Source organism: Juglans regia, chromosome 1 (genome assembly GCF_001411555.2).
Source record: "Juglans regia cultivar Chandler chromosome 1, Walnut 2.0, whole genome shotgun sequence".
Taxonomy (NCBI): domain Eukaryota; kingdom Viridiplantae; phylum Streptophyta; class Magnoliopsida; order Fagales; family Juglandaceae; genus Juglans; species Juglans regia.
Window position 1 is genome coordinate 32,930,969 of NC_049901.1, and position 18,341 is coordinate 32,949,309.

Genomic DNA, 18,341 nt, shown 5'->3' on the forward strand with positions numbered 1-18,341 from the left:
TACCCCTACCTGTGATAAAATTATCATTTTACACATAATTTAAGGGTTTCACATCCTAACTCCAAAACATAGCAAAATTTACATTCCTTATGTAAATTTTTTCCTAAATCAAAATATATAAATAGAAAAACTTAAATCAAAACATAACTACAAGAACCCAGCAAGGGTCGAAACACACTAAGATTAAAATCCTTGATTTTTGTTGCAGTTCTTTCCAACTCCAACTTTCATGCTAAAACAAAATCATGCAACATACAAAATCATGCTAGAACAAACACAAAAAACTTATATAATAAAAGTCACAACTTCATTCATGTCAAACCTTCAAGTTTGAGACCACAAAGAACAACCATTGATGTTCTTGGTCTATCCCTCTTCAAAACAACTCCAAGAACTCCAAAAGTTCATAAACATCCTCCAAATATGTTCATACAACAATCCTATAGACTATCACGCATTAGAAAATTAAACCAAAACCACAAAAGTTACAAAATAACAGTCAACACAATCGGTTTGTACCTATACTCCAAAATCGAGAACTATATGATTTGGTTTTTGGTCAAACCGCTAGATCCAATATTTTTATGAAGTCAATCATCAACAAACAATATCATATGCTTCATATTCAAGTCTTGAAACATATCTAAGATCACATGGCAAAAATTGCGTAGAAACACAAATCCATCCATGAGCCTTAAGTATAAGACCTAACTAGACCTAAATGTGCATAAAAATTCATATCCTCAAGACCAGCAACATAAATCTTCAAAATAACATTCCTAACACATATATCAAAGTCCTAAGAACAAAATATGTGAATATCAAGACCATAGGAGCATGTTTTCACAATAAAAGATCCAAGCTTACTCAAAATAGAAACTGCTTTTACACCTCCAGTTTCCAGCTTTCTCATACTATGCAAAACTCTTAGTAAAAACTCTCAATATGCAAATAATTTCAAACAATATAGCATGATAATATGTGAAATCTAAACCATAAAAAGGTCAGACAAATATCTTGCCAAGAACGTCACCAAAAGAATCAAAGAATCACACATTGTTCCGTTTATCGCCCAATATGACCTTTGCATACTTAAACATAGTTTTAATTAATCAAGACATCATGAAAAATCACATAAAATATACCAACGGGAACTAGACTCAAAGTGGAACAATTTTGGAATGATATTTTCATGAGAATGTACTTAAAGGCTTCGAAAACTTCAAGCAAGAAAGGCCAGAAAAGTTGTTTCTTCTCCTTGAGTTCTCTGCAAGAAAGTGCTTCCAAAGTGACAAAAGACTAATGGAATGGCCATGGACGACACTTATACTGCTGAAGGAGTTGAGAGGGTACATGAGAGTGACTTTTTTGGTGATGGGTTGTCAGCAAAAACCATGCCCAAAACCAAGGGCCATGGCACAAGGTTTTGTGCCCTGCTACTGTCTTGTGATAGGGAGGTGGTAAGATGCTTTTTTTCCTTCCCACCAACCACTATCTGGGGCTGACATGACAAGTGCAAGTACACTCATGGAAATGGAGAAACATTTCCAAGAACTCATGCATAGGTTGATATGAACCCACGGGAATGGAATCCCTTGAACCCACAGTCAATTTGAGAACTCCCAAAAAAAGCCAAAATCAAGTCAATGATGGAGAATCAAGACCCGATGAGAACTATAGTTTCAAGAACCTAGATTATATTAAAATCTAGACTCGTTGAAGAACCCGTCTCAAGAACCCATATTACAAGGAGGAACGTCATAAAGGTTGTGATTTACCTTTGATAAGTTCAAGAGTTTAATCAAGAACAAGAGGAGTAAACTCAACTCACAAATAAAATTCAATATTGTCTAAAGCTTCAAATGAGGCTACAAAGAGTATTTAAACCAAACCTAATTAAAATCCTAGCCAAAATAAAGCCCATTTTACCCAAATTGTCCCTAGATGAACAATGTCGCAACTATAGTAGGCACGGCTACAGTAACGCTATAGTAACCTCTTGAAACCTTAGTTCCTAAAAAGTAACTTTCCAAATAAGCTCTCGGCCAAAATACAAGTCCTTCCCGAAAACCCTAGTTAATTAAAAATAAGTCGTGTGGGCCAAGCATCTTCAAGCCCACTTATTCTAAACTAATAAAATAAATCATTTAACCAAATTGGAAGCCTCCAACAACAATAGGCCCTATCTCTAAGTCATGTCTTCCACAGCTTGAATCAAGTGGATCGAAACTGGTTCTCCTTCTTTCAAGCTCATTTTGAGTGTTGGGCTCTTGCTAGCTTCATCCCAAGTGGATTGCACCAATTCGTGCATTGCTTCCTTGAACTTCTTGGCCCTTGATCTTGTAATTGGCCCATCTGGAACTTGCAACGGATCTTTAAGCATTGGCCCACCTTGGTTCCCATCATCCCCCCTATCCTCAAAAGGATTTGATCTCGAATCTTCACCTATATCAAAAGGAGAAAGATCCGAAACATTAAAAGTAGCAGAAACATTATACTTACTTGGAAGATCCACTTTATATGCATTGTCATTAATTTTCTCAAGAATTTGAAAAGGTCCATCTCCTCGAGGATGCAACTTAATCCTTCTTTGGGCTGAGAATCTTTCTTTGGGCATGTGAACCCAAACCCAATCTCCTAGTTCAAAGATGACATGCCTTCGCCCTTTATTGGCTTGGGAAGCAACCCTTTCATTCTTTTGGGCAATTTGAAGCCGTACCCTCTCATGAAGTGACTTCACCAACTCTGCCTTCGTTTGTCCATCCAAGCTACTCCTCCGGGATAGAGCATCAGCAACAATATTCTCCTTACCTTACATGTAACGGATGACATGGGGAAATGTCTCAATGTATTCCATCCATCTAGCATGCCTTTTATTCAACTTACCTTGACTCTTGAGATGCTTCAATGATTCATGATCGGTGTGGATCACAAATTCCCTTGGCCATAGGTAGTGCTGCCAAGTCTCTAATGCACAAACCAAAGCATAAAGCTCTTTGTCATAAGTAGGGTACTTCAGGGATGCCCCACTTAGCTTTTCACTGAAGAAGGCTATGGGCCGCCTATCCTGCATCAAAACTGCTCCAATCCCTATTCCTGAGGCATCACTTTCAATCTCAAAACTTTTGTTAAAATCAGGTAATGCTAACATAGGTGCAGAGCACAACCTTTCTTTAATAGTGGCAAAAACATTCTCTTGATTTGCCCCAAATGAAACCCAACATTCTTTTTAATTACCTCAGTGAGTGGTGTAGCGATAGTGCTAAAGTCTTTAATAAAACCCCAATAAAAGCTAGCTAAGCCATGAAAGCTTCTTACCTCAGTGATACTTTTTGGCGTAGGCCACTCTTTGATGGCCTTGACTTTCTCTTCATCGACCTCAATACCTTTTGTACTAACAACATAACCAAGAAAAACAACTTTTTTCCATGCAAAAGGCACATTTCTTGAAATTAGCATACAATTTTTCACATCTCAACACATCAAACACATATCTCAAATGCTCAATATGTTCATTTAAGTCCTTGCTGTACAATAAGATATCATCAAAGTACATAACCACAAACTTGCCTATGAATGCACGTTGGACATGGTTCATTAATCTCATGAAAGTACTGGGAGGAGTCATTATTGGACATGTGACTTCCTGCTCTTTTAAAAAAAAAAAATTGGCATAAACAACCATTCATAAAGCTCATACATAGTCTTAAAAGAAGTTTTTCATTCATCACCCTCTTCCATTCTAATTTGATGGTACCCACTTTTAAGATCAATTTTACTGAAAATACATGAGTCATGCAATTCATCAAGCATATCATCCAATCTAGGAATGGGATGACGATACTTTACCGTGATATTGTTGACCACCCTGCAATCAACACACATCCTCCACATCCCATCCTTCTTTGGCACTAGTAGCACAGGTACTGCACAAGAGCTCATGCTCTCCCTCACGTACCCCTTGCTCATCAAATTCTCAACTTGCCTCTGACGCTCATTTGTCTCCTCTGGATTACTCTTATAGGCTGGTCGGTTTGGAATAGCAGCCCCGGGCACAAAATCAATCTGGTGCTCAATGCCTCTAATGGGTGGTAACTCATTTGGCATCTCCTCCGGGAATACATCCTTAAACTCCTGCAACAAAGAAATAGTCAAACTAGGAAGAGATTGGTTAGTTTCATCAAGAGTAAGATAAGACTCTTTATAGACAAGAAAAATTATAGGGCGATCTGCGAAGAAAGCCCTCTTAACCTCACTCTCTCTTGCATAGAAACACACTTTTGCCTTTCCTTTTCTCACTGCAGACTCTCTTCTTCTTTTTTTTCTCTTGTGGCTCCACTCTTTTTTCTTTACTCTCTGTCACCTCTCTACTTTCTTTTTCACTCTTTCTTTTATGCTCATTTTCACTCTCTCTTTATTTTTTGCTCAATCACTTTTTCACTCTTTTTTTTTTTATCACTCTCATTTTCACTCTTTCTTTTTTGAGCAACCTCACTTTTTAATTTCAGTTGGTCCTCATAGATCTGGCTTGGAGTTAAAGGAGCAAGCTTGATTGTTTTGCCCTCATTTTCAAAGCTGTACATGTTCTTGTACCCATCATGTGTCACCCTCCTATCATACTGCCACGGCCTCCCCAACAAAATATGGCCAGCATGTATAGGCACAACATCACGAAGCACCTCATCCCGATACTTCCCAATAGAAAAAGTAACTAACACTTGTTTATCCACCCTAACCTCCCCACAATCATTCAACCACTGCAATTTGTATGGTTTAGAGTGTTTTAAGGTTGGTAAATTCAATTTCTCAACCAAAGTAGTGCTAGCCACATTAGTACAACTCCCCCATCAATGATCATACTACATACCTTATTGTTGACATGGCATCTAGTATGAAAAATGTTCTCTCTCTGTTGCTCTGCATCATCCACCTTAATGTGTGCATTGAGAGCACGCCTGGCAACAAGAGACTCACCTGTCACGGGGTATACCACTCCATCATCATCACTAGCATCAACCAACTCGGGCACCTCATCACTATCATCCTCACTCTCAGTCATCACCTCCCCATTGTCACGCATAATCATTGCCTCATATTTGGACATTGAGAAGCAATGTGCCCTGAATCCAAACACTTAAAGCATTTAATATCTCTATTCCGTGAAGGTTGGGATTCTACCTTGGGTTTGTTGCTAGCTCCCTCATCTTTTCCTTTAGGTGGTTTGGTCTTTCTCTTTGCTTCAGCTAGATCATTCCTATCCCAGTTTGATTTCCAAGTAGTGTTAGAAACCGAAGTGTACCTTGCTGTCCCTTTTCCCTTGAACTGCCTCTGCACATTCATAGCCATGTGCACCATATCCTTTATCTCCACATAATGCTGCAATTCAATTACATTAGCTATGTCCCTATTCAAACCACTCAAAAATCTAGCCATGGTGGCCTCTCGGTCCTCCTCTACATTAGAACGAATCATTGCCACCCCCATCTCCTTATGGTAATCCTCCACACTTCTAGACCCCTGTGTAAGATTTTATAATTTCTGGTAAAGGTCTCTATAGTAATGGCTAGGAACAAATCTCCGCCTCATAAGAGCTTTCAACTCTCTCCATGTCTCTATAGGCCTCTCATAATTCCTCCTCCTATTGGTCACTAATTGATACCACCAAATAATAGCATAATCAGTGAACTCAATTACCACCAATTTCACTTTCTTCCCCTCAGAGTAATTATGGCAATCAAACACCAAATCTATTTTTTTCTCCCATTCTAGATAAACCTCAGGGTCAGTTCTACTGTGGAAAGATGATATTTTCATTTTGATGCTACCAAAGTCTCTATCTACACCATCCCGACCACTTCGATTCCCCTCAAGTAATCTTTCACGCCTATCTCTTCTATTTCTGTCTGACCCAACTTCAGATGCTAAGTCTTCCTCATCCTCACCATCTCCTTCATTCTCATACTCATTTTCAACTCTATGTTCACGTCGCCTCCTATCTCTCCCACCTTGTAGATTTCTAATTGATGCTTCTTGATGATCCATCCTATCCCTCACTTCACCCAACACAAAGTTCAACCACTCAAACTGTTGTTGCATGGCTTGCAATACAAAGGATGAGTTATCTGCTCTCCCCCTTGGTGATGAGCTACTCTGATGAAAGATTACAAGGTGCTGCACAAAAGAATGTTAGTGGTAAAAAGAAAACCTCACACACTCCCTTACATGTTTACACTCGATCAATGGCACTCCACTCTTGTTTCACTCTTAATTGATTTTTTTTCCAATAATAGTCTCACACTCTCTTGGTTTTTACCTCAAGAGTTTTCCCACTCAAGTTCTTTAAGAACTAATTGAACTCAATCAAGACAAAGCAACCTTGTTTTATCTCAACTAGTACTTAGGTCCAAGAAACAAGAACAAGAGAAATATGGAAGGAATGAAAAAAAATGACATGTGAATCAAGGAAATTATACGAATGAAACAGTAACTATAAGACAAGATACCAACTAGAATAATGTATGCAGCCCATTTGATGATAAGGCTCAAGAAAAATTTTGGATTTTTTTTTTCTTGTCTTTTCATCAACTGATTTGATCACAATCAAGAATAAGCAATTGAGAAAACCCTAACAATAACTAAAAAACCCTAGGACAAGTGATATACGACAGCCCCTAGAACAAGAGATTTCAGCCAACACAAACCCTAGAACAATGAATTTCAGAAACCCTAACAATAGTGAAGAAATCTGGCAGCCACCTCTATTTTCTTTTAATCAATCCTAGAACAATGAAGCCTTAGAATTAAATATGCAAGAAATAAAAGATAGAATCAGACCTGATTGGAAACCTTGCTCTGATACCAAATGATATGAACCCGCGGGAATGGAATCTCTTGAACCCACAGTCAATTTGAGAACTCCGCAAGAAAGCCAAAATCAAGTCAAGGATGGAGAATCTAGACCCGATGAGAACTATAGTTTCAAGAGCCTACATTATATTAAAATCTAGACTCGTTGAAGAACCCGTCTCAAGAACCAAGATTACAAGGAGGAATGCCACAAAGGTTGTGATTTACCTTTGATAAGTTCAAGAGTTCAATCAAGAACAATAGGAGTAAACTCAACTCACAAATAAAATTCAATATTGTCTAAAGTTTCAAATGAGGCTACAAAGAGTATTTAAACCAAACCTAATTAAAACCCTAACCAAAATAAAACCCCTTTTACCCAAATTGCCCCTGGATGAACAGTGTTGAGGCTACAGTAACGCTACAGTAACCTCTTGAAACCCTAGTTCCTAAAATGTAAATTTTCAAATAAGCCCTTGGCCAAAATACAAGTCCTTCCCGAAAATCCTAGTTCATTAAAAATAAGTTGTGTGGACCAAGCATCTTAAAGCCCACTTATTCTAAACTAATAAAATAAATTATTTAACCAAATTGGAAGCCTCCAATAACAATAGGCCATATCTCTAGGTCTTGTCTTCCACAACTTGAATTATGTGGATAAAAACTGGTTCTCTTTCTTTCAAGCTCATATTGAGTGTTGGGCTCTTGCTAGCTTCATCCCAAGTGGATTGCACCAATCCGTGCATTGCTTCCTTGATCTTCTTGGCCCTTGATCTTGTAATTGTCCCAACTGGAACTTGCAATGGATCTTTAAGCGTAGGCCCACCTTGGTTCCCATCATAGGTGGTGCAATTCGATGTGCCTTGATGAGCCAAAACCGATTGGGCCTCATTTGGGGTTTCAATAGGGTTTGGTTTGGGGTTTTGTCTTCTATCAAACCCAAATCCAATTGTTCTTGTCCCAATGAAAATATTGTGTCTAAATATAACTTCTCTAGACTAATTTGGACATTTCACACTGTGGTCTGAAAACAACTAGACTGCATGCCACTTGGCGATAACACATGAGTAACTTTTTTTTTATTGATAGAAAGTTTGAACTTCTTTGCAAAGAGGTACTAAAGACCTCAAATCTGAGTACAAGGTAACTTATCAACATAAATAACATGTTTAATAAAAGTAGGAACAAAATGCCACCCGAGCTGCATTTGTGAATTAGTCCATGCATGTCTGGCCAGATGATGTGCTGATGCATTAGAGAGTCGACCACAATATTGTGTCTTGCAATTCCCAAAGCCCTGTATTAATAGTTTGATTTTAGTAATAACAGTTCTCATAACTGTAAAAGAATCTACTTCACTATTAACACAAGAGTAACTATTCACTCTAAAAATAGTAAAAATAACTTTACATCATTAAATCCTAAATAATCCTATGAAACTAGGAGCTTACTTCTTTCGCAAAACTCAACTACTAAGTTCCTCGAACAAATTAAAATGTGTTTTCAAACAATTGTTGTCCAGAAAAATAAAAATCATTTTAATGCACCCTAAAATCCTAAATATTCATTTGAGACTAATGGCGTAGATCGTTTCTCATTCTCACATTCCTAAGTACCTCAAGTAAATAAAATCACGTTTCTGGTACCTAAGTGGGCTAGAAACGGATTATACTAATAGATTCAATCCTATGCGATTGCTCAATTTCTGAGACATTTTTGGAGTTTTCATGATGATTCTAAAGCCTAAAGAAATTCATCCATTGAATTTCTGGTTGGTTGTTGCATCCTCCCCTCCTAAAAAAGGATTTCGTCCTCGAAATCTACATATGTACTACTAAAAATAACTACAATCAAATAAAAGAGAAGAAGCTGCTCACCAAGCTTACTGTCTGTCATTGGACATATAGTTGCTAGTTGATGCGGGTGTGGGTGAGTCGGGGTCTACAGCCGTCGTATGCTAAGGCATATAGTACAACACATCATCATCAAAGTCATAAATCATGTTACCAAAGTGCCTAGGGTCAACGTGCTACTCAACCTCCTTGTCATCGCTATCGGGTACATGACCCTGGACGTAGTCGTCCTCAATCAGTAGACAACATCGACAATCTTGATGTCTTAGGCTCAAGATTGATGGCTACAGTGCGCTCCTCAGCTGCTCAACTAGACTCATCTCTGTCTTGTGCCATCCTTGCTCTGAAACTATCTCGATCCATCCATGTAATCAGGTGAAGAGGTGGGCAGCATTCCCCATAAGGTAAGGCTTTTATCAATGTCCATAACCTATCCCATTTTTATCGATGTCTATCACATGAATGCGATGGTGCTCTAGATGCTCCATCTCATGCCAATAGGCAGCAATTTGCCTATCTAATTCAATAAGTTGCCTCCTACAACGTTCCTCTCTCATCCCACACACTCACTGTGAGGAAAGCGTCAATCTCCTAGTGGTCCTCCATTCGTGTGCCATGGAAATTGTAAAAAGATAGTAAAAAATGGAAGATAACTCACAACACAACTATAAATGAGTCCACAACAGGTCTAAGATAGAAAACATATACTTTATTTGATATCCGAACGAACGAAGTACAATGACGGATCGATGCAATGCAACATTGTACACAAGTGAATACAAAAATCGGCTGAGCCGAGACCATAGAAAAAACATAGACTAGACTAAGATCCAAGTAGATGAGGGTACTTGGCTTTCATCTTAATTTCTTTTTGTCAAGTAGCTTCCTGAACATTGTGATTCTCCCAAAGTACTTTGACAAATGGAATCTTGCAGTTACACAATTCCTTCTCATTCCAATCAATGATTTACATTGGTCTTTTCTCGTAAGTTAGGTTGGATTGTAAAGGTATATTCTCGGGGTCTAGGACTGCTGGTGTCTAATTTCCAAAACTCTTTTTTAGTGAAGACACGTGGAATATATTATGAATTACGTGAAACTTAGTTGGCAACTCCAGATGGTACCCAACTGCTTTCACTTTTTCTAGTATCTCGTAGGGTCCTATGTATCTCAAACTTAACATGCCCTTAACACCGAATCGGCTTACTCTTCTCATAGGAGATACTTTTACATAAACTCAATTTTCAACTTCAAACTCTATACTCCTCGTTCTGTTGTTAGCATAGCTCTTTTATCGACTCTATGCTTCTTTCATCCTTTCTATAATTGTAAAAGCTTGGTCTTTTATCTCCTGCAGAACTTCCTGTCCAATCACCTTATTCTTCCCAATTTCGCCCCAATATAACGAGGATTTGCACTTATTGCCACACAAAGCTTCATAGGGTGCCATCTAAATAGTGGTCTGGAAGCTATTGTTGTATGCGAACTCTACCAAAGGCAACTGCTTCTACTAGTTCCCTTTGTGTTTTGGCACACAGGCTCTAATGATTTCTTCTATTTTCTAAATCGTCTGAGGATGGTAGACAATGCTGAATTTTAGACTGGTGCCCATCAAACTCTGTTAAAACTAAGATACGAAATTAGGGTTTCTATCTAAGACGATAGTCCTCGGTACTCTTTACAATCTGAAGATCTCTGACACGTAAATCCTCATTAATCTCTCTAGAGAATTAGTATTCTTGATGGGTATGAAGTGGGCGTTTTTCATCAATTGGTCAACTATAACCCATATAGTGTTTTTCTCTGCTGCAATTCGTGGAAATCCCACTACAAAATCCATCGAGATATGTTCCCACTTTTATTCTAGAATTGGCAGTGACTTTAACTCACTTACTAACTTCTGATGTTCTGCTTTAACAAGTCTTTAGATAGAACACTTATTTACGAATCTGCCACATCCTTTTCATTCCTTCCCACCGAAAATGATGCTTCAAATCTTGATACATCTTATTACTATCAGGATGGGTTGTATAGGGAGTATTGTGAGCTTCTCTCAATACCCTATCTCTCAACTCCCAATTGATTGGGATAACTCGCTAGTCCTTGCAAAAATCACTACTGCTAACTCGAAATTGTGAGTAGGATAATTCTGCTCATGATCCTTTAGTTCTAGTAAAGCATAAGCGACTACTCTTCTTTCCTGAATCAGCACACATCCTAGTCCTACCTTGGATGTGTCACTATACACCACAAAAGGCTTATGAGGCTCCGGTAATGTAAGTACATGTGTTGTCGCACTTATCAACCCTAGAAAATCCGCTTTGCACTTATTACTCCAAACTAACTTCGCATTCTTCTTGGTTAAGTTGGTAAGTGGTCCACACAAATTAGACAATCCTTTCACGAACCTCCTACAATAATCAGCTAGTCCTAAGAAACTGCAAATCTTGTGCACACTGGTCAGCCTCTGCCAGTTTGTTATTGCTTCAATCTTGCTGGGGTCTACTGATACTCCTCCGCTAGAAATTACATGACCTAAGAACTTTACAAAGCCAGAACTTGCACTTACTGAGCTTGGCATACAACTTGTGAACTTTGAGTATGGGTTTGCACCATACTTAAGTGATTTCTATGCTCTTCTTCGAAATCAGGATATCATCAATGAATACGATAACAAAACTATCTAGGTAAGGTCTGAATATTCTATTTATCATGTCTATGAATACGCCTGGAGCATGGTTAATCCAAAAGGCATCACAAGAAACTTGTAGTGGCCTTACCTTGTCCTAAAGGCAGACTTTAGCACATCTTGTTCCTTGACCTTCAACCGGTGATATCTGGATCGTATGTCGATCTTCAAAAATACTGATGCTCCTTGTAGTTGATACAATAGATCATCAATCTAAGGTAATAAATAATTGTTCTTGATCATCACATTGTTTAACTTCTTGTAGTCTATGCACATCCATAGAACCATCCTTCCTTTTCACGAATAGCAGAGGTCCTCCCCATAGCAAATAATTGGGATGAATAAATCCCTTTTCTAGCAGTTCCTCCAACTACACCTTGAGTTCTTTCAATTTAGCGTTCCAAACTCCGTCTCTCTATCCGGTGGTAATTTTGGTAACTCTTCAGTGAACACTTCAGGAAAGTCTTCAACCACGGGTATCCCATGGACTCCTTTACCCTCTTTTGACTTTTGAACAACCATCAATAGAAATGTCGATGCACCTCCAGGCTTGTAAAGTCGAAATCACTGGAGGGGTGGCCTTCATTGACGCTCTTGCATAACTTATCTTATCTTCACCTGGGGGTTCAAACATAACTTCTATATTCCGATAGTCTATTTTAGCATAGTACTTAAATAGCCTGTCCATCCCCAAAATTAGGTCGAACACCATCTCACTGAAAACCAATAGATCAACCTTCAACATCCTTCCTTCTTATTTAACAAGACAATCTGTAACTAAATGGGTACAAGATATTGTATTCCCATCAGGAATCATTACTACAACCTTACTAGGTAACAACTCGGTTTGTAAACTACAAATCCATGCAAAGCTGCAAACACAAAAGACTGCGACGCGTCTGAATCGAATAGTGCACAAGCCGTGAACCTTAATAGGTTGACGTTTCTAGTGATAACGCTAGCTTCCTCCATCTCTGACGTATCAGCGTCAACATCACTTGCAGTTATAGCATAAAATCATGCTAGGACGTGGGACCTTGCTTTGTTGTTACTTTTGTAACCAGCTCCACTGCTTTGTGCGGCATTGGGACATTCTTTTATCATGTGGCCAGGTTTTCCACATCTGAAGCATACACCATATCCATAGCGAGTTGAAAGACGATGTCTATCTCCTCGTAACTACTCCTTTGCCTTTAACCAGACTAGAAAAATACATCTTCTTCTCGGCACTATTGCTTGAAGTAAACGACATGGTCCTCTTCCGTTCAGAATTGATCTGGACAGCTAGACCCTCAATTCAGCCACCACTATCGCTGCTATGTTTACTAATTCTTGGCAATTCTCTATTCTGAAACAAGCCACTTGGTTGCGAATCCTAGGCTGAAGTCCTCCCTCGAACTTTTTCATTTGCATCCTCTGTAGAAATTAGGTGAGGCACAAACCTCCCTAACGTCATAAACCTAGTAGCATACTGCTCCACAGTTAGGCTATCTTGAGAAAGAGACTCAAACCCTTGTGCCATATGACAAACTTCTCTTTAAATTGTCCCCAAGTCAACGACAAGGTTTCCAACTCCCTCACTAGAAATTGTCTCCGTGTATCCCACCAATTGCCAGCTTCACCTTGGAAAATATATCCAGCATATAGAACTTTCTGGTCCTCAGTGCATCCACAAATCTCGTACATCCTTTTGAGATCTATAATCCATTTTTCTCCCCTCAGGGACCCTTCATTACCAGAAAAGTTTGAGTAACGGTGAATTAGAAACTTCTAGTACGAACAACCTCTAACTTCAAGTTTAGGGACGTGCACTCACTACTATTTTTGATGTCTAAGCACGTCCATGAGTTGGTGAAGGACTTTAGCTATCCCTTATCCATTGCCCATAGGAGGGTTTCAATCTTCCTGATTGTTACCTTCACCAAGATTCTGGGGTACCCTACCATGCGTCATGTGTTACTTCCCGAAACACATGAGTATGCGTATCAGCTTCATGTGCTAACTCTTATACTCAAGAAATTCAAGCCTAATAAAGAGTAAAATTTCAGTCCTATACTCTAGTACAATTCCTAGTGACATGTGGATTTAACCTAGGGACGAATTGCTCTTATACAACCCCATGACGCCTAGATTCTGCATGGGATTTGGCAGACTCTGAAGCGTCAGAACATGCAACACAAGCTTACCTGCTTTCATTTAGAACAAATAAAGATGCAATGAACCAAGTGTAACACCCTGCCTAAAGCCCATTAAGACTTAGCCACTAGCTCCCTTAATCTTAGTTAGCATTTTTTTTTTTTTGGATTATTCTTAGCTTAAGAATCACACTTTGAGTTTAGCTAGAATTTTTGGAAGGATTCTGGTAGTTTATTTTAGATTATTTACCATAAAGCCAATGGTGGAGTGACACTTGACATTATTATTGGGCTAAGCAAAAGGCTAAGTATGGATGGTTTTAGGTATGAGCCCAATAGTGTTTAATTGCGGGCCCTCAATCACTAAGGATATGATGGGCCAAGAATAGATGCCATAAGCCTAGACCCATTAGATTTTTATGGAGTGATAGGCCTTTCTTGAAGAGTCTTAGAAATTAGGCCCAAGTGTGAGAAAGACTTGAAGACTTTTGGCCTAACTTGGTGATAGTAAATGCTTTAGGCCCAACCTTAGAAATACATGCTTTTTGAACCCAATCTTAACTGGCCTTTGAAGCCTTATATGAGCCCTCAAATCTAGACATAAGGTCTACTCTTCATACCACATCAAAAGCACACATCCAAGAGACTTACACAAAAGGCCCAAAAGCCCAACAAGGCCCAAAAGCATTGTCTTCCTTTTTACACTTCTATTTGAAGCCCACATGCACCACAACATTGATTTTCCTCAAACCCAAATAGTACCCCATGCCCCTAAGGATTTATTTGGAGCTAAATTAAGTTTGCAACTTGAGTTAAGAGCATTAATCAACCTACAAATGATAAGTGATCTCTAAACCATGTTTTAACCTTAATTTCCTTGTTAATTATTTCTTACTTTTTTATATGGAATTTATTGATTTTGGAATTTTTTCTCCATCTTTCTTAGATTAAATTTGAATTTTAGTCTTGATCCAACACATGTCATTAGAGACAAAGACATGTCAATGTACAATTACCACTAATCGGCACACATATGCACCTTCATGTGCATTGCACCAAGTCAGCCCCTAGCCACGCCATTTTCATCTTATTTCTAGTTGAAATCTCACAATCACACATAATCTCATCACATTTGAACCAAACCAAGTTTTGGACGAAATGGCTCCAAGGAACCAAAACAAAAGGACCTACCTGATCCCATTAAAAGGCTAGTTGAAGCCAAACCGAATGGCTTACTGTTTCTGCTCTTCCTTGAGCCTTTCCCACACGCCACCTCCCTTTTCCAAAATTCCCTAGTGAACCCTCAACGTATTTATGAGCTGGTTTGTCATCTTATTCCCCAAAGAGAACCCAAACCGATTGGCCAGGGATGAAGGTTGCGCATGTCACGACTGAACCACCAACACTTTGTTTCTCTTCCATTTCCTGCTCATGTATGATCGCTTGGCAGCCAACCAACCATCACTCCTTCACCTGAAAAGCCATCAAAATGGAGACTTTAGACCTGCAAAAAAAAAAAAAAAATCCAAGAAGATGAGACAAATTAGTGGTGAAATCTAGCTAGCTTTGGAAACCCCTACCCAACGACATCATGGCATGACTTCATGCCTTAATTTTGTTTTTTTTTTCTTTCTTCTTTTTGCACCACGGTAGCCCTGCAACCATATGTTCATTGCAACACCTGACCTTGATGAGATCATGGTGTTATAGGGCACTGTTTAGTGGCACAAGGATGACACACAACCAGTTTTGGTGGCACTCATTACCCACCGCCCACTTCCACCAATCCCACACCCCTCCATCACCGTGCCTCTCTCCCCTCACCCCTCCAATGAACCCTCTAAATACCCCTTGGCTCCATCATTTCTCTACACCTCTCCTTCAAGCCTTCTCTTAATTTCTTGAGAGCTTCTCCTCCTTTAGTGAGCCATAGAGTGAAACTGAGTGAGGTTCTTGAGTGTTCTTGAGTGAAGTTGTGTTGGGAGCTTTAAGGGCCATGCTTTTTGTAAGTATTCTTACTTAAATCTGTTGCTAAGTATTAGAATAGGATGATATGTTTTTAATTTGTGGCATAAGAATGAGTTTTTGTATGAGTTTAGTTGAGGCTTAGCTTGGTAATGTCAAACCAGGTCAGATTTGGTGTTTTGATGAAATAAATTATTTTGGGTGAAATTTTAGCCATGACATGACTTGTTATGATTTTTATATGTTGCATAAATGTCTTAGTTTGAGTCTTGAATTTTTAATTTTGAAATTAGAAGCATGCTATGATAGGTTTTAATTTTAACTTCTATTGATCATCTAGCATGCATCGGTTTTGACTAGTTTAAGTTAAATCATGGAAGTTTTTATTTATGTTACCTAGGCTTGAGTAATAAGCATTTAGAAAACCTTGTGATTGGGATAAGAAGGAAAATACATGATTTAGTCTTTGAAACATTTTTTGATGAAAAAGACTAAGAGACATCATGTATGCTTAATGGATGATTTAATGGTGATTAAGGTCTTCAACCATGTTTAAGTGTTGTGATGAACTTGTATGACCTGAATTTAAGTTCTTTTTTTAAATGAAAACAACTTCATATTCATTAAAAAGGCATTACAAAGAATGTTTATCTAGCATTACGGTTTGGGAAACATGAAAGGGAACACCATCCCACCACATCTCTATATCTTCAACATTCCAAGCATGTCTAGCAAGCTTATGAGCAGCCTCATTACCAAGACAATTGACATTTTGAACACTATAACTCTAAAATAGTTGCATTAGTCTTCTAGTCTCCTGCACTAACACTCGTTGAGGTACAAAAGAATCACTATTAGTTTGCAGCTCATAAATCATCATTAAACAATCATTTTCAAGAATGAGGTTTTGAATCCCCATATTTGCACATATTTGCAACCCCCTAAACATGGCAAGGATTTCAATAGTAGATGGATCAAAAACTTCTTCTTCCACTTTGCTAGCTGCCATCACAACATCCCCACCGAAATCTCTGAGAATAATCCCTCCCCCAGCCTTCTTTTGATCATAGAACATGGCACCATCTACATTGAGTTTATAGACATGCAGGCGGAGGAAGCCATCGATTGCATGTCTGTTGCCTGGGAGTTGGGATCTGTGTTCTGCTATGAGGCACCTTCTTCAGTGAAAAGACAAAATCAATCACATGGGTAGGTTCCATGCTTGCCTTCACATTATAAGGGAAGCATGCGTGGAATCCATTCAAACAGAAACAGCACATGATTAGCCTACAATTATGCTCAATCTTCTGCCATAAATTTTGTATTAAAGCTGATTTTATTTCCTTAGTTGTATATCGTAACATCAACTTAATTTCAGCATTACCGTTACTTAGTTTCTAAAAATAGCTTGTCTATTATTCTGTATATATTGGAAAATCTCTATCAATGAAAAGTGTGGGAATCTATTCATTGAAATTCAATTGCAGTATCCTTTCTCTATATGGTATCAGAAGAGCCACCATCAAACGAGTCACCGATCCGAGTTACCACCATGTCTTCCTCCTCTGATCAAAACCCAAACTTCAACCTCAATACACAACCTCCTTCCGCAGCAGAAAAACCTCTCATTGCTGTCAACATCACTGCCCAAATCAATGAAAAGTTGACTCCCTCCACCTTTCCTCAATGGCGTGCTCAATTTGAAGCACTCCTTATTGGCTATGATTTACTAGATTATGCCAAAGGCACCCTTCGGTGCCCCACTTCGGCTGGCACCGCTGCTGATGAGCTGTGCAAGATCCATTGGATCCAACAGGATAAACTTATCCTAAGTGCCCTTCTAGCCTCTACAGCCCCGTCGATCACCCCACTCATTGCTACGGCAAAGACCTCCCATGAAGCTTGGAAAAAGCTCAACAATTTATACGCTAGTCGCTCACACACTCGTGCTATGCAGTTAAAGGAGGAACTCACCTTAATCCAGCGTGGAAATCGGTCAATCACTGAGTATCTCCATGCGGTGAAGGCCTTGGCTGATGAAATAGCCATTATTGATCATCCAATTTCGGATGATGACCTAACCCTTTATGTATTAAATGGCTTAGGTCCAGATTTTCGGGAAATCGCAGCACCGATTCGAGCCCGAGAATCCTCTCTCGCCTTTGAAGAGCTGCACGATCTGCTGGTTGGTCATGAAGCATATCTGAGACGCTTGGAAGCTGCAACGCAGCACCTGGTCGCTTCTGCCAATTTCAAGAAGACGAAGCAGTCCGCACAAGGGGGAAATTCGTCGTGGTCCTCCAAGAAAACTGATTCCTCTCGTGGGCCTCGCGGATCCAGCCCAGGTCATGGGGCTCAACGCGATGGACGTCGCTCCAACGTAAATTCTGGCAGGCCCAATAACTCCACTCGCCGCTACCAGCCCAAATGCCAACTTTGTGATCAGTTGGGTCACATTGCCAAAGCCTGTCCACAATTTAATTCACAGAATGTCTCTATCAATTGTGCCACAACCTCAAATGGAAAGGATAAAAATTGGTTGCTCGATTCGGCTGCTTCTCATAATATTACGGGTGATCTCTCCAATTTATCTCTTCATTCCGAATATGATGGAACTGATGAAGTTCTTCTTGGTGATGGTTCAGGTTTGGCAGTCTCACACATTGGTTCTTTGACCTTAAAATCTCATCGCACCTTTATATTGCGTGATACCCTTTGTGTTCCTAATCTTTGCAAAAATTTAATTTCCGTTTATCATCTCACTAAACAAAATAATGTCTTTGTTGAATTTCACCATTCCTATTTTCTTGTGAAGGACAAGATCACGGGGGCGATTCTACTAAAAGGAGCATG

At 39.1% G+C, this 18,341-nt stretch overlaps 1 protein-coding gene across 1 annotated transcript; it reads left to right on the forward strand.

Annotated features, from left to right (window-relative positions):
• The first annotated feature begins 16,989 nt into the window (after nucleotides 1-16,989).
• Nucleotides 16,990-18,020, forward strand: LOC118348711. The gene is made up of 2 exons (XM_035690867.1): nucleotides 16,990-17,833; nucleotides 17,977-18,020. The coding sequence occupies exons 1-2, from the start codon at nucleotides 16,990-16,992 to the stop codon at nucleotides 18,018-18,020; spliced, it is 888 nt and encodes a 295-aa protein (XP_035546760.1).
• Nucleotides 18,021-18,341: the final 321 nt, after the last annotated feature.